The sequence below is a fragment of the Aythya ferina genome (genome assembly GCF_964211825.1).
Source record: "Aythya ferina genome assembly, chromosome: 17".
Classification (NCBI taxonomy): domain Eukaryota; kingdom Metazoa; phylum Chordata; class Aves; order Anseriformes; family Anatidae; genus Aythya; species Aythya ferina.
In genome coordinates, this window is record NC_140316.1 from 2,500,833 (window position 1) to 2,524,826 (window position 23,994).

A 23,994-nucleotide genomic window follows, 5' to 3' on the forward strand; every position below is an offset into this window, starting at 1 on the left:
CGCCCCACCTCACGGCCGCCACCACCCGCACCGCTCATGCGCCCCGCAGAGGGGCGGAATAGAGAGGAAAATGGCGCGCGGCTCCGCGCAGGCGTCCTCGCGCTGCTGACGGCACGGCGGGGCTGAGGTAATCAAAATGGCGACTGTGCCCCGCGGGGTGGCGGTGGGGATGTAGTCACGGCGGGCGCTTCGAAGGGCAGGGAGGGGCGGTGGGCCTGCAAGGGAATTCTTGAGGGAGGAGAAGAGCTGGGAAAAGTTGTTACGTGGTTATGTGCCCCCCCCCCCTCCTTTTTTTTTTTTAGTGAATGTAATCCTCTGGTGTACCATGTGGATAGACTGCAGTCAGGCTTCTTAAAATTTCATGTTTAGTTACTGAGAGGAGGCTGAAAGAATTTTAGTAGATAAGGTAGACTAATGACTTCCTAAGGTAGACTAAGACTTCCTTTCACTCCATGTGAAAGGAAGCCAAAAGGATTTCAGTAAATAAGACAGGTAAGGGATGTGTACTATATCTTCCACTACCTATTGTGCAAAGAAACTGCGGCAGAAAATTCTGGGATTCCTCACGAAAAACAGTTCCTGACAGAAAACAGGAAACACATTTCAAGAACCAACTGAAACTGAATATGCAGTTTAAGCAGAAGGTGATAAGCTTATGAGTCTGCGCTGAGATGAGAGGTCAACTAGCAGTGACGAGGAAGACTCACTAATCTTCATCCCCATGACCCCCAGTGACCACTACCAGAATACACTGCACAAGCATGGCTAGGAGGAATCTATTAAAATGACTCCCTGGAACTAATTTTAATACAAAGTGGGGGTAGGTCATGCATATGTATAGGCATCTCAAGAAATTTCATGCATATGTAACTCTTCTCGTATAACCCAGGCGAGTGCTGTGTTGGGGTGCGCTCAACTTCGGTGGGATTACCCTCCATGCCGCCCAGCGCTGAATAAACACACCTACTTTACAATCTTACTGATTGTGGAGTTTGCTTTCTGCACGTGATTACCAAAAGCAGACAGACTGCATCTCCCGCTGTTGCTACTTCTGCTGGCCAGGTTTAGGCATCCTACTGTCCCTGCGGTTTTAAGCCACAGCTTGGGGTCACCCATGAAACAGCTATATCATGACCCATATCATGACTGGAAATGTAAAAAGGCAAGCTGCACGTTTGGGTCACAAGGTGGTCAGTTGACTTCTTTTAACTCTTAGGCCAAAAAGGATTGAGAAACATTGTGTTTTAGTAATGTTTAGGTCTCCACTACAACACCAAAAACAGTGACTGCAAGGGCTCACAGGATATGGAACTCACCAACGTGCTGAATAGGTGCAACAGCAGGCCTTAAGGACCTGAGAGCTTCTAGGAAATAAATCATGGACATTTTATAGAAGGCAGAAGGTCTTTAGTAGTGGTGTGGTTTTGTCCATAGGTGCTTGCTATCAAGTACTACTTCAAACTATAATTTCCTGTAATTACTAGTATATACTCATAATTATTAGTATCCTGGTTCTAGTATATATAAACTTTATTTCCAGCATTATTTGTTGAGCAGCAACTATTTCTAAAAATGTCACTTTTGGATGCTGAGTATAATAATCCAATACTATTTATATATTTTATGTATTTAAATAATTTTGTTCCAGTGCTGGATGAGGAATTTAAACTTGGCATTGTAGAGGCATGGTAAACTGCTTCGATGACAGTAAGTTGCTGAATTTTGTTCTCTGAAAAAATTTAGATCTGCATCTGCTCTTCACCATTGACTTAGTAAATGCTTATTTTCCAAGAGTATAGTCTGTTAATAAAACTTGGAGTAAGACATGCTTTTTTATTTTATGTCAGCTTTACATGGTTAAAAAAAAAAAAAGAATGAAAATTGACTTTCAAATGCACATTTTGATTGAATTTTAGTACTGTGTGATCCATGTTACCTATTCATGCTGAAAGTGACTAATTTCCTCTTAAAATCTTTCAGTGTAATTTCCTGTGTCGCCTTGAACATCAGCATGTAGACCTCCGTTCCTGCTTGAGCTTGTATTCCAGATACTTTTCTACAACCAGTGGGAGGTATACTTTCTCTCCATTGCTTGCTAGCATATATTGTTTCCTTCTTTTACAGTTTACAAAATGTTTTTTCTTCTTCCTGATAAAGCAGTTCTAAAATATGATACTGTTGGAGCTATTTATCTCCCATAATAGTACCTTTTGTACCATTCCTCATTTGTCCTTGAATAACTTAGTAATAAAGGTTGTCTTTTACTTTAAGTAAATCTTTTTATCTGCTTCAGTGAGTTGCTACGTTTGTTCTCAGCTAACCTGAGTCAAATTATAGGAAAAGTAAAGATCTTTTAAAGGCAATTATTTTGCTGATTACCTAGTGGTATCTTGTGGACACCAATCTCTTAGATAGCAATCTGATGCTGTTGATGAGTGCTTGGAAGTGTTTTTTTTTTGTTTTTTTTTTTTTACCTTTGCTGAATGGACTATCTGGAGCAGATATTCTATAGATGCTCTGAACACTTATTTATACATGATTATAAAACCTAGATCCCACATAGTAATTTATAGTGACTTGTAAATATTTGAGAAGAGCTTAAAACCTACAACAGGGGACTTTTTAATTGGCCATCTATTTTAATATTTCAAATTAAAGAATCAGATAGTATTACCACTTATGTTTGAAGGGGAAAAAGTAGTTTAGTAATTTATCTGTAACACTACTGAGAAGTTTATAAAGTACACTGAATGGTCTATAAACAAAGTTAGAGATTGATTTTTCTCCTGGAAGTGTTTATATTCTTAAAAACTGCCAAACTCCCCTAATGTGGCTTTGTGGGCTCCTATTTATAAATGACTGCCTATTTGTCAAGAAAATAGGTGGAATTCACAAGGTTTTTATAAAGATAGAATTATGCTGAGAAAAATGTAAGATGAGTTATATATTCTGAAAAATATCCTTCCTGACACCTAGAGGTGATGAGCAAATATGCTAAAAAAAAAAAAAAAGTAAACACAAACAAGTTATCCAAAAAGAAAGCAAGTTCAACAAGCCAGTGGTTCTTCCAACAAAGAAAATCTTATGCAATATTTGTATTGCCGTCAAATAAGCAAAACATACAGTGGAGTGCAATGACTCTTGCAAAAGTTTCTGTACACATTGCTGCTATATATGTAGAAAATTAGCAAGATATAAACTACATTTGTGTATTTAATCTGCCATTAAATATTTTTAATACTATTTCAATACAGAGGCATTAAAACTTCATTGATTGTGTATTATGGATGTACCAACACACTTTATGCAGACCATGTAAAAGTTGCATAAGTATACTAGGGAAAAAATCGAGAACTATGGTAACCATAACTATACATGGGGAAAAAATAGGGGATCAGTGTGAACTTGGGAAGTTGGTATGTATAATCTATACAAAACATCTATTTTATGTTGTATTAAAGAGTTTTGGGGCAACTTTGTTCCACTGAAGTTTGGACGTGAGGGGTGAGAAAACTTCTATAGGGCTTACAATACATGTTTTACATTAATTCATGTGCACTGTAATGAATGCGGATCAGTTTGTATGACGTGAGAATAATGGTTGTAAGGCACATTTAAGGACAGCCCTTTTGAGCACAGTTTTTACCTTAGAGTCAATCGATTAAACCCTCCAATTAGACATCCCAACCGCTTTATTAAATGGTGCCAGCGACACCTTAGTAGTTTCTCCAAGCAACTACGTGCGCTTTTAAAACTCTGGGTGGACCAAGAACCGGGTCACCTGACCCCATTCTCCAGGACACGAACGGGGCCGAGGACCTCGAGGTCTCTCGGACCGACCTCCCCATCAGCCCTCGGCACGGCGGTCGGAGGCCCCCTTCTCGCACCGGCGGCCGTAGCTGCCTCAGGCGGAGCCGCCGCGCGCCCGCTGCCTCCCGCCCGCTCCCCGCCACACCCCACGTGACACGCGGTCCCTCCCCCTCCCTGCAGCCGCGCGGCGTCGCTCTCCGGGCATTTGAACCGCGCTTCCGCCATCTTCCCAGCGCCCAGTCACTGCGCGGAGCGCCGCTGAGAGGAACCTCGGGGAAGGTAACGGGCTCGGCGCGGCCTCCGTTTCATCCCCCCGAGGGTGCGGGGGGGAGCGGGGCCGCTCGGAGAAGAGAGCGGGGCGAGGTGGGCGCCGCGTGGGAGCGGGGCTGGGGCGCGGCGCGGCGCGGCTGGGCCTCAGTGAGCGGCGCTGGTGGCGTGAGGCCGCCGGCCGTGCGCGGCGCCCCCCTCCCGCCGCTCCTCAGAGCGGGATGAGGGCCGGCTCTCCTCCGTCCCCGCAGCCAGGGCGGGCGGCATCCGGGAGATGGAGGGGAGCGGGGCCCCCGAGCAACGGCCCGTGGGGGAGGGGAGATGGCGCTGCCCAGTCATGGTGGCGCTGGGCCCGCTGTGAGGGGGGGCGGGTGGAGAGGCGTCGTTTGGGATCCCCCAGAGAACCCCCGGGCAGCTCATCCCGATGCGTGTGTTTGGGGGGGGGGGTGGGGGGGGTGGGGGTCATAACCGCTTGTGAGTGGCTCGGGGGGGCTCTCTGTGGAGCCGGGTTGAGGGCAGCCCTCCGTGAGGCGGTAGTGGGGGGGTGGAGGGGGTGCAGCTCGGGCTGGGGGAACCGGCCCGAAAGGCAGAGGGGCGCGGCGGCCGCCGCTGTTACGGGGCGGAGGGGGGTGGAGGGAGGTGCCGCCATTTCCGAGCGCTCCCGCCGCGTGTGTGGGGGGGGAGGCGGCAGTGGACCGGGACTGGGGCCGGGGGGGAGCTGGAGGGAAGAGGGGACCTGGGGGGGGGGGAGCGGCGTGGGCCCGGCCGCAGCCCCCCTCCGGCCGCTGCCGAGTGGCGCGCAGAGCCACGCGCCTCGGAAGGCGGTTTGGGAACTGAAAAGGGCGCCCAGCCCCTTCCGGCGGGGCCCTGAACCAGCTCGGCGCCTGTGAGCTCACATGCTTCCATTTCCCCTGCAGACCCAGCATGGCTGCCCAAGGAGAACCCCAAGTGCAGTTTAAGGTAAAGGATTGAGATTTTTTTTTTTTTTTTTTTTTTTTTTTGTTCTTTCCCTTCAGTAGAAAAGTAGCAGGACCGACTCAAGTACCAGTGTGGATGGTAGGTTTGGGTCTGAAGTGCTGCTCTTCCATTAATAACACAACCAGCATATGATTTGTACCACATTATGTTCAGTTGTCGGTCTAGTGCTATTTGCTGTTTAATGTAAGTATCGTTTTATAAACAAGAAAAAACAAACATTAAAACTTATTAAAAGAAACATTCACAGCAGTAAGCAGAATGTGCTTAACGTACCATACTACAAATTAACATACCAAGTTAACACGTGACTTAACATACCAAGTTGTTCTGACTTGGGGGCAGAACATACTTAAGAACAGAGTTTTTATTTATTTATTTATGTATTAATTTTATTTTTAATTTTAACAGCCAGAAGTCTTAAAGACTGCTTCATGGAAGATTGTTACTTGTGTTTCTTCCAATGCTTGGCTAGGATATCCCAACTGCTAGTTGTGCAGGTTTTTTTAATTGCAATATTGCAGTGAGTATCTAGTTCGGATGCTTAGATGAGTTTATTTAAATGCTGTTGTATTCTGTTTGAATAACCCAAATGTTCTTAATTCAGTTACTTACCTCTTAGTAGAACTACATTTACAATACATAGTAGTTTTTAGTTATGGGAATTAGAAACACTTGACTGGAGTTACAGATTGACAGGTTTAATAAATGGGGTCCCAATACAGCAAGTTACTTCATGGGTGATTTCAGTTTTTTGTTTACAGCATTCTGGAAGACTGAAGTCTCTGTGGTAATTAAAATGGGCAATAAATGCCTTGAAGTGTGTTGCTTTAACTCTTTTTTTTTTTTTTTTTCTTTAATGTATTAACAGCTTGTCCTGGTTGGTGATGGTGGCACTGGTAAAACAACATTTGTAAAACGTCATTTGACTGGTGAATTTGAGAAGAAGTATGTAGGTATGTCTGAAGAAACTTTCAAGATCTAATATTTTACAATTGGAAGTACAGTTCACAACTTACTAAGTGGAATGCTCTTTTCTATTCCTATAGCAACGCTGGGTGTTGAAGTTCATCCTCTGGTGTTCCATACTAACAGAGGCCCTATTAAATTTAATGTATGGGACACAGCTGGCCAGGAAAAGTTTGGTGGTCTGCGAGATGGCTATTACATCCAAGGTAAGATGTGTTTATATGTGGGAATACCCTGTAGCTGTCAGAGGTCAAGACTTCATTCTATTCAATTTGGCCAATCTGAAAGCTTTTGCTTGGCTTTCTAGTGTTGAACTGGTTTCTGAGTTTTCAAACGTGTGTGTGTATATAAACAGAAATATGCAGATATTTCCTTTGCTAGGCAACCTGCCCTGGTACAGGAAGGCTTTGTTTCAGTTTGCTACTGCAGGCTGTGGTAGTAATGAACGATTATGCACCCTAAAAGATGCATCTGGTGAAGTAAAGCAGTTAAAAAGTGAAAGTATGCATTTCAGTTAGTAATACTTGTATCTGTATTAGCATCCTGTGCTGGTGCAAAGACTTGAAATGCACAAACTGTAAAGTCTTCAGATACAGTGAAGTTCTATGTATCCTTGACAGAGGCTAGTTGCCTTTAGAAGTAGTGACAGCCCTAGTTTTTCTTTGGCCAAGCTCTATTCTTTGTGTACTTTAGTCAGCTGCATATTTTAATATTCTGCAAGGGATGATTAGATTCTGACGCTATTGCTTTTCCTTTAGAAATATCAGGATCAAGTCAAGCCCTTGTGTAATTTGAAAAACTTCTCTGGACGAGAGCATCCTGAGATTTGGACTACAAGCTCTCAACTTATCTGAAAGCCTTGATAGGATACCTAAGATTAGTTAATTGGGTATTGACTAATTTCTGTCAAATTTTTGGGTAAATTACACTTGATTTTTGTAATCCTATTCTATTTCTATGTCATGCAACAGTAAGGTGTTCAGTAGGACAGTGGAATGAATAAAACTAGCTGGTATTTGGGCACTGAAGATGTAAAATGACAGGGTCATGGGCTGAGCTCTGCAGACTCGTGTGCATTGAACTTGTTAAGTGTATCCTCAGAACTGTGAGGAAAAAGCTAATGCAGGCACCCCTAATGTAAGATTTTTATGGGTACCTTTTCCCACTCTGGTTTATAAGAAAGTTAAGCGCTTACTCTTCCAATGTAACTCCAGACTTCTTTTCTTATAGCCCAGTGTGCCATCATAATGTTTGATGTAACATCAAGAGTTACTTATAAGAATGTACCTAACTGGCATAGAGATCTGGTACGGGTATGTGAAAACATCCCTATAGTGCTCTGCGGCAACAAAGTGGATATTAAGGACAGAAAAGTCAAGGCAAAATCCATTGTCTTCCACAGGAAGAAGAATCTCCAGGTATGATGTCATGAGTTTGTAGGAATCTAGATTTACAAAGTCTTACCAGCTGCATTTGGGTGTTCTGCCTTTCTCACTACAGGCTCTAATATTTTAATTTACATCCCGTTGGCTACTTGAACCTAACTTCAGGGAAGGGAAAAGTGATGATCTTGTTAAAAGATGATGATCATCACTGGTATTGAGCAGAAGCTGTAAGTTCTCTTGTATACATTTGGGTTTTTACTGCTCAAAATCTCATTGTGATGCAGAAGTAAGATAGTTCAAAGTAGGCCTAAGAATATAAGAATAAGAGGTACTTATGCCTATATTCTTGTAAGCATAAGAGGTGCCACTGCCTCCTGAAAGTTGCACTTTTGATCAGATTGTTTTTTGTCAAAATATAAATTTCTGACCATTTGCATGAAACGGTACATCTCTGGACACTTATTTCATAACTACTTCTGAAAGCATAAGCAGAAGCCACACAGTCAGAAAGAATACAATGGTAAAGATAGAGTGAATTGTGCTTGTTAATCTTGGTATGTTCTAAGTGTTACGTACAAAATATACTTTTTTTTTTTTGTCAGTATTATGACATTTCAGCTAAGAGTAACTACAACTTTGAGAAGCCTTTCCTCTGGCTTGCTAGGAAGCTAATTGGAGATCCCAACTTGGAGTTTGTTGCCATGCCTGCTCTTGCGCCACCTGAAGTTGTTATGGACCCAGCACTGGCAGCACAGTATGAGCAAGACTTACAGGTAACTGAGGAAGAGGCAAAGGTCAAATGATTGCCTGATGAATAGCATGTGGACTCTTGGGAGTAACTGGGGAAAAAAAATAAAACAGTTCCTAAGTGTAACTTCTCTCTTTTCCAGATTGCTCAAACCACTGCACTGCCAGATGAAGATGATGACCTGTGAGGGATGAAGCTGGAGCCCAGCGTCAGAAGTCTAGTTTTATAGGCAACTGTCCTGTGATGTCAGTGGTGCAGCGTGTTTGCCACTTTATTATCTAGCTGAGCAGAACATGTGCTTAATCTTTGGGATGCTGAAAGAGATGAATGGGCTTCGGAGTGAATGTGGCAGTTTAACAAAACAAACAAAACAACAAAACAAAACCAAAACTTCATATTTTGGACCTGCATATTTAGCTGTTTTTTGGACTGCAATTACTTCCCCTTTTGAGTTTCAAATATAAGACTGCTGCAGTCACACAGAGTGTTAAGTGGTAAATCTTGTTTCTGTCATTCCCATTCTTTTTTTTTTTTGTTTAGATAATAAAGTTGTATTTCAAATATCTCTAAGCAAGTGAATTCTCATGCGTTGTTAGAAAACTCTGAAGTGTCTTCTGTTCTTCTGTTAAGGCTAATCTTTGCTTGCCTGCTGCACTTCTTACTCTAATTCCTTTCTCTTCATGTTATGCTCCTGTTACTAAATCAAAGCTAACAGTTAACCTTCCATGGATTTCCTTATGCATATAATTAAAGCATCTGAGCAAAGCTGAACTAACTGCCAGGTAAAACTAAAGCAGTGAACACTTGAGTGGTAAGTGGCAAGATCACCAGATAAGCATAAATTGACCCATGTGAGTGGGAATGTTTGGGCTGCAGAGTGACCTGGGAATGAAGCGTAGTTCAGTTTGCATATGCTACTTTCAGATACGGTCTCTCAACTTTATAACTTTGAACTGTATGTTTTCCAACATACCTTCACGGAGTTCTTTTTTTTTTTTTTTAAAGTAGCCAGTAACAAATGGCAGCTAGGTTTGTTAGGTGACTAAAAGCTGTATCTTTGCATGGAACATCAGTAGAGCTATAGTTGATCAAACTCTCTAAGCATCATAAAACTCACTAACTAGAAAACAGCTGTAGATGAGCTAAAAAGCTCTTGGCTACAGGAAAGCATAACAAAAGCCACATATATATATATAAATACCTAGACTTTATTGTAACTGCACCAAGTTCTTAATTTGAAACTCTAGCTCATTACAGCACAACTGGTGGAAAATGTCTACTTTAAACATTATCTTGTAGAAATTAATCTTGGTCAATATTAGTACTGTTAGTAAACAAAACTAAGTTTAAGATACCATTTTTCAGTAGTGTTTGAGTACATGAAGCCTTGAACTCTTCAGTTTTGTATTTTTGGTTTCTTAATAAAGTGGAGCATTTCATTTATTCCTTTTAACTTGCATGTTTGTATATGTAACTCCTACTTAAGTATTTCTTAACACTTCATTCTGATACATGTTAGCAGAAAGTTGACTTCTCTGAAGGAGAGAACAATACTGCTTACTTAGCGCAAGCTCAAGTTCTGTGGGTTTTTAAAACTAGTTAATGAGAAGGTGAGTTGTATTTGGGACCTGAGACTTTTAAGGAAAAGGAGTAACATCATACTTGAGTTGTAAAGATAAACTTAAGATTCTATTGAATTTTACTGCTACAATATCTTGCTTTAGCTTTGTATTATGGGCTCTCTTCTGTAGTTTACTAATTTACTTTTGTTTATCTTGGTTAGTACTGCTACCTTGTATCTGCTGCTGCTTCAGTAGTTGTGGAAGCCTTTTTGTCATCAAGTTGTTTAACTTCCAAATAATACAGTGTTTTAAAATTGCAAATCATTTAGGAAACTGAGGTAGTTTTTTTGCAGTGTTGATAAGCCTTTGAAGGGAAGACAAAGCTACAGTATTTGTTTGCCCCGTTTCATAATGTGTATGATGTGATCTCCATGACGCCCCTGTTGTAGGCAGGTACTGGGATTTGGGTTAAGCAGCTAAAGATCTATGAAAAGTGAAAAAGATATTTAAAAAGTAGAACCACCATAAACTTCAGTGTTAATACCAAGTCAACAAAAACTTGAAAATAGGCAATACTTCTAGTCCTACTGTGAAGTAAAGTTTTCAAGACAAAAAGTTCTGGGTGTGGGATCAAATCCACTTGTTGCAGGACTGTACTTAACTTTTCATATTTAGCTGCTGTTAATTGTATAATGAAGTTGCTGTGACGTGCACATCTGGTTTCCTAAGCTGTTGTTCCTTAATTGTAACACTTTAGAAATTTAACAGCTTTGAAGCTTTTCACAAGTTGGGTTTTAGAAAGATAAATTCCTCTATTAAGAAATGAGAGTAAAACTTACCAAGAACTTCTGTACTGAATAGTCACATTAGTAGAGCTCCAACACCATTGTGACTGAACTAATAAGACAATCTGCAGTGCTCACTGTTTGTCCTGCTTGCCTGCTGGATGTAGACAGGGTTAGTTCAGATTAAATGTAGGACTTGGTATGTCTGTCCTACAGTGACATACTCACCCATCACTGGGTGTGTTTTTCTGACTCCGTGATCTTTTTTTCAGATGCTTTGATAACATCACAGACTACTTCTAGTTTTTAACTGTCAAAAGTAAGATGTATTGCAGGCCTATTTACTGTTTCTAGTTCTGTAATAAAGCTGCAATGTTAGCGTCTAAGTCCAGAGTCTTGCGTTAGAGTAGTTGGAGAACTAGTGCATCTGGAAATCAGAAGGTGAGGCAAAAGCAATAGCTCAAACTGTCAGAGAAAATAGTTTGCTGTTGCTTACTGTACCTCAACTGAGGGTTGAGTGCATCCTTGGGAAAGCTGACATTGCCCTTGAATTTACTAGGCTTCCAATAGAAAATGCCTTTGAAAAGTGCTCGCCAACATTTCTACAACTAGGAATCTGTATGCCAAGAGGGCCAAAGTCTCTCTCCCTGTTCTGTCTGCAGGTTACAGTTCAACAAAATGCATCTATAATCTTGATATAAAATGCTAGAAAAAGCAACGCGGAGACTTTTCCTGTCTTCTTCAGAAATAGTCGAATCTGACTACTGGTCACTTTCTCTCACCTGGCTTTTTGGGCAGTAGCTGTCTGAGCCCTGTTAAAGCCATCTCTCCTCTGCAGTGGGATGGAAAGAAGTGTTTTTAGAAGCAACGGAAAAACTGTGCAAAGCTAAATCTCTTGCTTTCATCTGTCAGGTTTCATGGGGTTGCATTAATTTGTAGGTTTTTGTGTGTGTGTGGCTTTTGCTATGAGCTGAAATGTTTGCTTTTAATTTTTTTTTTTTTTTCTTAGCACAAGCTGCTCTATGGATATCCCATGAAAGAGTTCTTGCATATGTTCTGAAACATGTAATCACTTCTACAAGAAACACTTTAAGCTGGGAACCAATGTTAGGAGAATACTGTCTAGGACAGTTTAGTCACATGTAATGTTTTCTAACATGAAGTCGAGAGCACCTTGAAAACACCTGTAGTAAGTTTTCAGTTCAGGGCCCTCTGGATTGTCTACAACTTCTGTATCTGGTGCATCAGCAAAGAAGGAAAAAGACAAAAGTGCACCACTTTTTTTTTTTTCTTTGACACAAACTCAACCGGCTTAAAGTCCTGTACATTTATACTTGGAAGAATTTTATTCTTGAAAGCGGGACTTAACGTGTGGACCTATTTGACAGACCTAGTCTCACTGATGAGTCAAGACAGTCTCTTTTTGTATCTCATTACTCAATTACTGAATATCCTGAAACGTGTTACTGTTAATTCTCTTTTAACTTGTCAAAAAGTGAACATTGTTCAATGAAGAAGTGGTACTTCCCAGAAATCTTAGTGTTCTAGAAGCTGTCACTGAAATGGGCTAATGTTCATAAGTGTGCCAGTTCAATAGAGGAATAGGTGTGGTTTCTGGGGTTGTCAGGCTTCGTACTTGTCCTGCTGTGATCCCAGAGCCCTTTGATAAAAGGAGAGCTGGGATTCCAATCTTCCTGGCTTACTTGAGAGCAGAAGTGAGGACAAATTTCCCAAAATATCAAGCACTTTCATATAACACTTAAAATGGTTTTTGATCCACCATCTCTAATATGCTTAGTGGAAGCATTTAAAACAATTGGAAACAGCTCCAGGTTACTAAAAAGGTAACAAGCTTAATTTACTGTTACCTGTTTCTATGTTGACAATTCATGAAAGGTCAGCTAAAATGAAAACTCTTAAGATTAAAATAGTCATAAGCAGGAAGATCAAAGGTTGTTTTGTTTTTTATGCTATTAACCAAAATTGTTAAGACCAACATTTTTCACCAGTGTGTGATTCCTCTTATGTCTTAAGTGGCAAAATCACTGATTATACTTGGAAGCATCAGAATCTTTGCTAGTACAGCTATAAGTTTTCTGCACAAAGTGTAGAACTGAAAAAAAGCAAGTAAGTGATTAGTGTAAATGGTTCTTGTTTACTTTGAACTTTTTCACGTAAGAGTTACTGTGCACAAGCTGGTAGGACCTGTCTGATTTCCCAGCTGTGATGTGAATTCCTATCACTGCCACTTCAAGCTTGTCATGGCACAGGAGGTCATACTGGTGACTTTTGCATCTTGGTGCCCACTGAAAATAGTGCAGGAGGGAAGTGATATGTGTTTTGCTTCTGCGGAGGATATATAGGAAAGTTAACTTTCCAGTCAGGCTATTTTGATAGATTACACCATAATAAATTTGGTAAACATCTAGATCTCAGGTTGGGTTCGTAAGGTGGGTATTAGGGAAGGAGATCAAGATGAAGAAGTTTGTCCCATTTATAAATAAGGTGAGTTATAACATACAGGAAATCTTGATGTGGTTTCTTTTTTCTCTTGTGTTATCCATTGCCTATTGCTTTTGGAACTAGTACTTTTATTTCTCATTTATTATTTTGTTTTATTTCAATACCTGAACTGATGCTCAGTTATAAAACACTGAATTCAAACTGCAGTAAATGAGCACAGTGAATTTCAAGGCTGTGTGTAAAAGAACTATTTGAGATATCTCATTTGCCATCAGAAGCATAGAAATTGCCTGATACATGAAGCTTAAACCAGATTAAAGGGATTGGTTCTTACCTCACGATCTGAACAAGTTTGATATAGTTTCCAAAAACTTTTTTTTTTTTTTTTTTTTTGTGTGTCAAAAAAAGATTGCTTTTGTGGTACCAGCTTCAGCCACATGGTGGGGCACGCTGTCTTTGTTGCTGCTCTGATCAAGTAAAAGTATTGAAATATACTGGAGATCTCACAAGCAGCTTGTATTCAAGAAGGGAAAAATGTGGATGCTTTTAGGTTTATTAACAATAGTAAATAGTTATAATCCGTGTGTTGTAGCAGCTGTTAAAAAAGCACAGCACTCTAAAGAGTTGCTGGCAAAGCTTGGGTTTTGCTATGATATCTTCCTAATTTTTCTTACTGTTATTTTTAAATCTAAGTTTAGTTAAATTAAAGGTTAATAATAATTGACAGTATAACTTTATTTGTAAAAATGAACCCACACGTGAAGTGCTGATCCCTTTATCTTTATGCAAAACAAGTATGGTGAGGGATATATAACAGTAAAAAGTTTGCACAACACAGTTTCATACAGTTTTATGTGATGTCATGCTAGGATCTTGTAGTCAAGTTGCAGTGCAGACAGTGACATGCACAGAAAGTTTGCAGGGTCAGTGATCTGAGCATTATAGTTCCTGTCTCTAATGGGACTGTAAGTAAGGGAGAAAAATGTTCTTCTGTTGAGACCTTGAGATTTGAAACGAGGTTGGCTGGAAGAACTGTACTGTGAAATTTTGTGATTCTGTGATGGCTTTCTCTGACTATGCTGGAGAACAGTACCTTGTGTGGTATGTGTAGTATGGGATAAACGGCCTCTGTACAGTCCAGCTGAGGTCCCTGGTTCAGAGTGAAATAAACATGTGACTGGCTACACAGGCACATTCCTAACTGATGTAGTACTGGCAGAACTGATGGCAGCTATCACTATCACACAGAAAAAGCTAGGTAGTATGGCATAGAACTAATGTGGCATCCTCAGAACTATAGTCCAGTTGATAAGATAAAGCAATATGCAAAATGTTTCACAAGGAAGGGAGAAGGCACCTGTTGTAAGGGTCTGAACCTGTGAAGTGAGGGGGAACTCAAAGTCAGGAAGATGGAAGTATGCATGTAGAAAAGTGGAGAGTGGCTAAAGAAATACATAAATCATGGTTAAAGAACAAAATGTTGTAATGTGATAGTGATTAATACAACATTCTAAAGCATAACTAACTAGTGACAGTTACACATAATGGCAGTCTTCTATTAGAAATCAAAGAAAATAGAACAAAGTGGTGGTGGGGGGGGAAGGTGCAGGTTCCAGGGGCAGGGAAATAAGAAACCTCTTCTGGCAACTGAGACCTTCACTGAATGAATCTCTACCACAGGAGTTTGAGTAAGACTAGTTTTGTATCTAACAAATTGTAAGAGCTTCTTGTATCCATACATGAGATAAACTGATCCAGCTCATGTGCCTTGCTTGAAAGCACTTCAGGTAGTGCTGCCAGATACCATGGCAAAAAGCTCTAAGGAGAGAGGAAACAAATTTTCTAGCAGAAAATAATTTTTCTACTACTAATCTTCATTGTGCTTGGGTCAGTTGACCTCAGTAGAACTTCTGTGGCTTACATGGACGCTGTATGGCAAATTCTGCATTAACACTTTATGATTTGAAGATTACATGTCAGGCAGAGTATTTTACCACACTTTCTTGTAGGTGAATAATTTGGCTTTTTCTACATCAGGCATTATTTAAGTAAGCAACAGGGATGTTTAAGAACGTGCAAAGAATAAATTTTTTTTAGGCATGTAATATATTCTGGATTGCAGTTTGTAAGTCTTAAACCCCAGGGCAAGCATTTTTTTTTTTTTTTTTTTTTTCCTGTTTCACTACTCCTTTCAGTTATTTTTGTTGACTTTTTTTTTTTTTTTTTTTTTGGCAAGTGTACTTCAGGCACTCCCAAGCAGGTAGCTGCTGTCTTTTTGATGTCTGTAAGCAGTGCCTTGTATAATTAATATGCCCTGACCATGGAAACTTCAGTATAATGCCTACAAAACAATAATACTTTTTTTGTGTGTAAATATAATATTCAGTGATATTTATAGACTCCTTAAATAACTAATTTTAAGATATCACTTGCAGCTGAAGATGACTGGCCTTTTTGAATCCTTTTTAGTTAGAAATGGTTTTTTGTTTGTTTTTGTTCTTTTTTTTTTTTTTTCAATTATGAAAATACTTCATATTTTAACCCATTTCTGTGATTCCAACATGTCTTGTGACTTTTTGAATCGTTGGGATTGTTACAACAGCCAACAGAGATAAGGCATTTCTCTAGTCAGATTATTAAGCAATACAGTAGGGTGGGGACCAAACCAAAAGCAGTCATGGTGGTCAAAAGAGTACATTGAAGAGAATTTATGCTAGGATTTGATTTATGTGTTGACCCTCCTTTATTAATGGGGAACCAAAACTCCAAGACTCACAACCCAAAAATGGGGGTGGGGGTGGGGCTTGATGGATATTCTGGAATTCAGTTATCGTGCTCTCAAATTAATCAGCTGCACTTTGGACTCAAAAACTATTCAAATCTTACAAACATGGGTTTGGAAGACCCTGTGGACTCTTAAGCTAGTGCCCTATGTGATTTCTGTCACCACCTTCTAATTGCTTTTGCCAGATCTGAAGTAAGAAACTAAAAAGACAGGAGCTGTGGTGTTCCCCATGGAAAGAGAAGTCTTTAGTATGTACATCTGTAATAGGCTCAGATGTTCTTGCTGAGAAACACTTTGCAGATTGGCTTCCAGGTATATGCTCCATTTGTGCTAGTAAACTTGTTTCACAAAGCAGTTGGATGAAATTTTCATGCAGTTACTTTTACCCAGAAGAGCAAGAGAGAACTGGGTAAGACTAAGTGAAATTGGCATATATTCCAAAGGCAGAACTTTATTATGGTGAAATAATTCTGTAATTAAGGAAGTCTGACTACCTGAATTGATGCCAAAAATGCAGTCGTTATAGGCAGTGTTTTTTTTGGCAAGTAAAAATTGATTTATCCATTTTATTATATGATTAGCCAAATTAACATAAGCTTGACATTAAGGCCTAGATAATCAAAGATTCCACTGAATTAAATATTTGGTATTTCCATGAAATCTTAAACTATTTTTGAAAAAAAAATCCAAAAAACGCCAAGTATTTTGTTCAGTATATAGAATAAGATGTTCAAGACGCTACAGCAGAGGAAAAGTCCAATACACAGGACAATATGGTAAACAGACAATAAAAAGAGTAATGCAATAACCGTAATCAGCAAGTGGGACCTAATCCAAAGAAAACTTAAGTGCGTGATTTAATGTATGATGTTATTCACCTGCTTACTTGGTCTTTGAATCACCAGGCTCTGAAATCTTTTCAGAAAGAATATATAATCAGCCTAACATTACATATATAGCATTATAAAAGTATGTGCATCTGATTAGTCCTAAATTTTGCTGCCAAAAAGCTGTATTTTACTTTCTGGCATCAACTCAGCAACTTCACATTTTCTTAATTAGAAAAATATTTTTCCATGATAGCATTTGCCTTGTTGAATTAGCTCCAGGATTTTTGTTTGTTTGCTTTTTCTTCAGTCTGAACTGTTCTGTTTGTCCTTTTCGGTATAATCAACTCAAGGAAAATCTCATGCAATATTTTCTTGTGTGGTTTACTTTCTCAATTGTTTTTGCCATAATCTTTTACTAACTAAAATAATATAGGGACCAGTATCATACGATGGCCACTGCCACCCCTGGATTGTCTTTTGCTAGATTGTATTGTGCAAATCAGAACTTTAATGCCTGTGGTTCTTTCAGTAATGAAGCTTTTTCATAGCTTATGTGGTTTTTCATTGCTCTGAAAAGGATTTGAGTAACTCATTAGCAGTGATTGGGATGGATCCACCTGCACACGAGAGTTGGAGGCCCAGTGAAGAACTCATGAAGTAGCTTGCTGCGGCACATCTGAGAGCTGCTCATGTGGCATTCTAGTTGTACTGTTAAAGACCACAGTTCTGAGGAGGTGGATGGATCAAGAATCATCTTACTGTTAATAACAGTAACACAGCTTAAAAATATAGATTTTATTAGCAACTATTCCTCATGCTATTAAAACATCTGTGCCCCTCCCATAGCAGTGTTCTTTCAAAGGCAGTGTATGTGTTGCAGATTTTACATACAAGAACTTTATGCATAGTGCTTTTCCATAGGTCTAGAATGTCTTGGTTTTATTTTTTGTTAAAGTTGTTCTTTATTGTGCCTTGAGGTTTTTTTGTTTGTTTGTTTGTTTGTTTTGTTTGTTGTTTTTAGGGTAGTTTGCTCTGTGTTGTAAATTCAAATTTGTTATTACAAGACTTTCCACTGAGAATCAGTGTTGATTTTTTTCAAAATTAATATTTGCCTGTGACAAATAAATAAATAAATGAGGAAGATTATGGAAATACCATGATTCTGTGGCTTCTGAGGTCATTGTTGTAAAATACAGCTGGAATGCACCAGAAGAACTAATTTACCTCATCCTTGTGCTGCAAGGATGAGGCAGACTATTTTCATTGTATCCCTGACAATCATCTGTGCAGCCTGTCCTTCAGGGCCTCCAATAATGGAGGTTCCACATATCATTAATGACAACTATTCATGTCTTTTTTCTTTTTTTTCTTTTCTCTAATGAAAAGCACTTTTTCACATGAATTATTTATTTCAAAGTTTAAATGTACAGAAAAACTTTAAATGGTACTGCATTTTTTACAGCCCTAGATAAAACTTACAAACCTGAACTTTAACTAAAGGTGCTAGCTGTTGGTTGGGAAAGTATTAAAAGAAAAAAGACCCAATTTGTTTTTTGTTTTTTAAGTTCTTAGAACATGGGTAAATCTCTTGTTCTCTCATAGGTATCCACAGTTCAAAGGATATTTACTATTTCATAGAATAGAGGGATTGTAGCAAACACTGACTATGAAGATCCCAGTACAATAGTGTGAAATAACACATCTTTGACAATAAATGTTAACTAATGCATTTTAAACAAGAACTAAAAAAAATCACTTGTATATTTGTTTACTTAGAATTGCCCAGTGAGTTATGAAAGTACGGGAGGGTTAGTTTTTTTTTTTTTTTTTTTTAAGTTCAAATAAAACTTATTATACACTAGATTTTCACTGGTAGTTACATAATGCACATCAGGATTATATTTAAAGGATTACAATGAAAAGGGAGTGTAGTTGTTAGATGTCTGAGAACAGAAGCAAATTAATTCTTCCCAGCACTCAAGAGTGCTACGACATGTTACTCAAGCTATTTGTGCAGTCCATCATGTGAGGAAAGGAGAACTTCAATGCAAGAAATCTTAAAGCAGGAGTCAGTGTCTTCTGCCTTATTCCTGTCCTATACATCAATACAAGTTAATATGATGACACAAATATATAATCAGTTTGTGAATTTTACTGTCTTCTGGTTTTGAGTGAGATTTATTTTCCTGCTTTACTCTAAAATTAGGGGGCTACAGCGTTTCTTCTTTTAATAAAACTCTTATTGCTCTATCAATTAGTACTGCTTTCTATCATTATTTTGTAATACAACAAGGGAAGAGCACAAGGAGGGAAATATATTCTTCGGTGTCTATGAAAATATCATTAAGAATGTTTGGGGCAGCCTGTAACCAATGTCTCTCTCTAAATAGTGCAGGATTCTACCCTAAGAAAGTTGTTCTCTTGATGAAAGAGGATTTGCTGAAATTGAAAGAAGCTGCTTCAATAGCAATGGTTTTTAAATTAAAGCAAAATTCAAGAGAACACAACAAACTTGCTGGAACCACCGATCAAAATACTAATCAATATGCAGCATGTCATTCTAGATAACTAGTTCACCTAGATGAAGAGTTAACTTCAAGTAACATCTGCCTCTGTTCTTATTTTTTCATTTACAATGTAGGGGTAAATTACCTATATTATAAAACAGAGCTTGTTAACAAAATACTGTCTTCTGATGTATTTTAAAAAAAAAGGCATTAACTACTTGCAAGATACTTCAATACAGAAATGTTTTCAGCCAATGCATTCTGATGAGCTCTTTTGGTTCCCATGCTCAAAGAAGAACTAAGATGTAAGAAAAAGGAAAAATCAAACTGAAACAATCCTTCCAACTACTGTGCTTTTGTTTTAAGTGCTGCCAAATGCAGGTTGGACCTGTGTCATGATATGGGACTAGATTTTTCTTCCAAAAGACAAACTGGAAGTCAGTCTTGGTGACTGGGGTGGAGCTGGTATAAACCAGTCTGTGGCTCCTTTGTATGGCTGAAATGAGCTACGCAATGAAAGAGGCAGGGTATGAGTATCTGCAATGCAGACTTTGTACCTAGTACAAAAATAAAATATCAGACTTGTAGCTAGTACAAAAAAAAATAAAATAAATAAATAAAAAATTGTGAACTCCCTTTCCTGCTTATAAACTGTACAGTGACTGCACTGGTAGAGTGGCTTTTTCTGTATCCTGTTAAACCTTAGAAAGGGGGACAAAGACTGATGTAGCAGTTCAGGATATAGTTCCTGGTTTAGGAAGGTAACTGCAAAATCCAGACGGGTGTGAGACAGGGCTGCACAAACCAAAGGAGGACCAGAGGAATGATGCAGATTCTTCATCAAATGTTGAGAGTGTGGTTATGAGCAGGGGCAGCTTCTCCATCCTGTCCCTTTCTTTATTTTGTCCTCCTACAGTAACTGTAGGGAGGGGACTCTGTGAAGTCCTTGTCCTCTCTGTTGAATGTTAACTTTGTGGGAGTTTCTGAGTACAATGACTGTGTATTGTTCTGGTTGCAAATATATCAAACCTGGCCTGAGAGTGAGTGCAGGGCCTTTCCCACTGCTAGAGTCCTAAGGTCAACTTCATAGGTTTAAGAAGAACTTATCACAAAAGTGATTCTTTAAAGCAAACAAACAAAAAGATACACCTTTTATTTGGTGTGGGCTCACAATTTTAGGTTGGAATAATGTTGTATAAGGAAGAGGTAATAAACTACTAAGAGTTCTTCTTTTGTAAAAACTGCTTCTGTTTTGAAGCTCTGTGAGCTGCTAACACACTCATTATGGAAATGACCGTACACAAACACATGTATTGACATGGCAGTATGTCTGGCACAATCTTGTTTTTGTTCCTCGCAGATGTGCAAATATAATCAAGGTGCACATATGTACATATCTGAACAGTTCCGAGAGAACTAGATGAGTTGCCCTGGATGTTCACTGTGACGAAGGACAGTTGATTTCAGCTACAGATCTGTTCCATGTAACTCGAGTTAAGTAACAACAGTTCTACAGCTACTTAAACTGCAGGTCCATGACAAGCCAGAAAAATTAGCACTAAAATTACAAATTTCAGTAGGAGGGTGCTATAACAACCTAGTCAATAGTTTCTATTACTGACAGATAAATAGTTTCCCTAGGGAGCAATTTTCATCTGGAATATTTGTTGGTGTATTAGAGGAGACTATGATATTAGAGAAGTTTAACAAAATCTAGCAGTTAGAAAGGAATATGTTAAGATTAAATCCAAGGTATTTGATAAAACGTTTCAATGCCAATTACACACCAGCTCTCTTGTGGAGAGTTAATGATTCAAATGAAAGCAAAAGTAGAAAACTCTATTACAGATTGTCTTCTGCAGTGTAAAACAAATTCTTTAAAGGATTACTCTTTGCTTGTATTTGCATAGTTAGCAATAAAGATTTTTAACATTAAGGTGTTTTTCATTTCCTGATAAATATCAGCTGCATCACTGACCAAGTTTTTTGTTTTAATGATATAATTGTCCTGAATGAACAATGAGGTGAGCAAGGAAAGCTGGAATTGAAAGTGAAGTTTAATCATCTCATGATAAGTCGCACTCATTATTGTGGTGAAAGTGTTGCAACTGAAATCACTAACATAAATCATAAGGATTTTTCTTTTGAGATTAAACCTTTTTGTTTGGAAGTGTGCTGCCATACAAATACACACACCGAAAAAAGAAAAAAAAAAAAGAGAGGAGAGGGAAAAAAAAATGGGGTGTGTGATTTTGCTGCTTGCAAGCTGCTAGCTGTTTGTGCAGCCTGTCAGAACTCCTTCTGTTCTGTTTGGGGAGTTCATTCTATGTGTCAGCAACGTCCAAGATGCAGAGCAGTTCCCACCTGGCCACCTTCTTCCCTCTGCTTAAGCGGGGCAGAAAATTGAGAAGCCTTTCAGGGAGTTCCCCCAGTGCTGTTGCATGTGGGTCACAGGTCCTTCTTCCTCACCCCCTTAGCGGGATGGGAGCTCCCTTAGCTGTCCTGGGGAGAAATCTCTCCAGCTGCCGAGCACAGGCTGTTCACAGTTGCCCGGTGTACGCAGAGCTTTGTGCTCTTATTGACGTGCAAGTACTTTAAGTGAAGGTTATTTTATCTGCAGGTTATTCAAGAGCAATCCGTTGTGATTGTTTGTCTTCTGAGCGTTGGATCAGTTATTTTGGTTTGCACGCAAGATGCCCAGTGCTACCTCTGGTCTGTGGTGGAAGCATTGTGACTTTTCAGATCAGGTTTCTAGAGGATCACACGATTACATTCAGAATTTGTTTCTGCAAATAATCTCTGATGTCTGCTTGCAATTTGCTGTTTCCACAAAAATTTCTGGCAGTGAACATGTTTGCTTGGATTCTCACAATTGTTTTGGTAAGCATATTCTTTCCCTTGACAGGCCTCTCTTGGCAAATATTTCAAATTCCTGTCTTTCTCTTTTTATATTTTAATATTTCTTGTGTTTTTTAGCTGCAACTTTCTATTTCTAAGGGTGACTCGTTACTATGTGATGCAGACTTCCTGGGGTTTACACAGGATTCCTCTTCTTCCTTCAGGTTATAGAAGAGTTTCTGGCTAACAATGATGATGGAAGGAGTCTATATATAATAACAATATAAATAAATAAATAAAAAGAACTAGATGGAAATAAGGAAAAGTCAATAGGAAAAGTGAATAACTAGTGCCTTCTGACTAGTTATACTCAGTGCAAACAAATTTATTTTTTTAGGAACTGAAGTTCAGAATTCTCAAAACTATTTTGTTTAACCAAAGCAAGGTTACAAACCAAATATGTTTTTTTGGTGATATTGAATATATTCAATTTAAATATTGAATATTTAATTTTGATAACATACGGCAACTCATATGGCATGAGCATCTTCCAAAATTAAGTATGATCCCTTCAGTCCTTGGACTCTGGAGTTCCATCTACCCAGCTCCTAGGAAGGAGTTGGTTACCACCAGAAGCTTCAGAAGTTCACTGCCTCTGGGCAGCCAGCTGGGTGAACTGGGCCCATTATCATGAGGCAACCTGCTGGGCTTCCAGCTACCTAAGCCCTACAGTCATTAGAAAACTTTCATTTAAAAAAAAAAAAAAAAAGGCTTTAGCCAAGAGTTTGGTGCAAAAGTTATGGTTAAGAAGTGGACAAGTAAGAAAGAGGGCTAGTACCATGGAAGGAGTAGAGCTCAGAAGAGGAACCAGGCTAATATAGGCTCATATGGGCATCTGTAGAAATGAGGCCAAGAGCCACCAAATGGATATATGGGGATGAAAGGACAACTACATGTCAGAATGTAAGCCATAGGTGGACAATGACACACATGGAAATGGGTGCACGTGATCACTTTTCTATAGATTAGCATCATGTTTGTCTGACTTTTGTTTAGAGTGTTTTCCTCGTTGACAAAACATCATGTGGTGAAAGTTCTAGTTTACTGAAAAATTTTGGCAATTTGAATTTTGCTGAGATGTTAACATGATCTGATTCTGAATTTTAGTTTCTGATCTTCCTTACATCACCTATGTATGGCTCATGTCAGGATAAATAAGGGATTGAAAAATATGAGGAAGGGATGAACAGGGCTTATGGAAATGGAGGGCTTATCAAATTTTGTTTAGTGTTACTGTTTCAGTTTTTCACTGAAAAAAAAAAGTGAAGAGAACTTGTTTCTGAAAGCAAGATTTTAACATTAATGAGAAGAGTAAATGAAAATATGAACTAGTTCTAGCTACTATTTTTCTTTAGTATAAAATCTTATAATTTTATATATCTTTAATATATAAAATATTGGTTGTTATTTGTGGTATAAGCTTAGCGTAATTGGGATGCTCTTCTAGAAATACTTAAATGTAATTGCTTTTATTTTTATTTTTTATCAAAGAATAATATTGCTGTGGCTATTATAGAAGTAATTTTATTTATTTATTTATTTATTTTTTGCTAGCTCTGACAGGCAACTTTGAGCAAACCAGTGAAATGGCTAGAGCCTCAGTTTCCCCTTCTTGATAGGGACACAGTAAAATTAATCCCTCAATGCTATGTGATTTAAATCAATATTTTTTCAAAGGTCTTGTTTCTTTAAACAAATACAAACTGCTGTTTTAGTGAATAGCTCTTAGCTTTCCTTCGACAATTTGTGTCCAAAATCTGTTATTTTGTTCTTACACATTTGAATTAGGAACAATTGTTCTGGCTTTGCATCTTCTTTGAGTGTGCAGATTGCTAAAAACTGTAATCTCTTTAATCTGTTTGCTGAAGCACATTAACTTGTTTCCACTTGTTCCTAGCTGGCTGGTGTTAGGACCCAGAAAAGAGACAGCAGCAACGTGATATAAATAGAGTACCAGAATGGGACAAAGTTTGAGAAGAAAGCATGACATCACTCAGACTTGCTCTCCAC

General features: G+C 38.8%; 1 protein-coding gene across 3 annotated transcripts; it reads left to right on the forward strand.

The window, feature by feature from the left end:
* The first annotated feature begins 3 nt into the window (after positions 1 to 3).
* RAN (RAN, member RAS oncogene family) lies at positions 4 to 8,724 on the forward strand. Of its 3 annotated transcripts, none has more exons than XM_084491667.1 (10): positions 4 to 127; positions 1,649 to 1,707; positions 1,981 to 2,072; positions 3,799 to 4,089; positions 4,995 to 5,037; positions 5,924 to 6,008; positions 6,102 to 6,227; positions 7,252 to 7,439; positions 8,009 to 8,179; positions 8,297 to 8,724. In XM_084491667.1, exons 5-10 carry the CDS (start codon positions 5,002 to 5,004, stop codon positions 8,339 to 8,341), a joined length of 651 nt encoding a protein of 216 aa, XP_084347793.1. In that variant the 5' UTR covers positions 4 to 127; positions 1,649 to 1,707; positions 1,981 to 2,072; positions 3,799 to 4,089; positions 4,995 to 5,001; the 3' UTR covers positions 8,342 to 8,724. The 3 variants fall into 3 exon arrangements, with proteins under 3 accessions (XP_084347793.1, XP_084347792.1, XP_084347794.1); XM_084491666.1 differs by having other exon boundaries at positions 3,991 to 4,089; XM_084491668.1 differs by lacking the exon at positions 1,649 to 1,707 and having other exon boundaries at positions 53 to 127; positions 3,991 to 4,089.
* Positions 8,725 to 23,994: the final 15,270 nt, after the last annotated feature.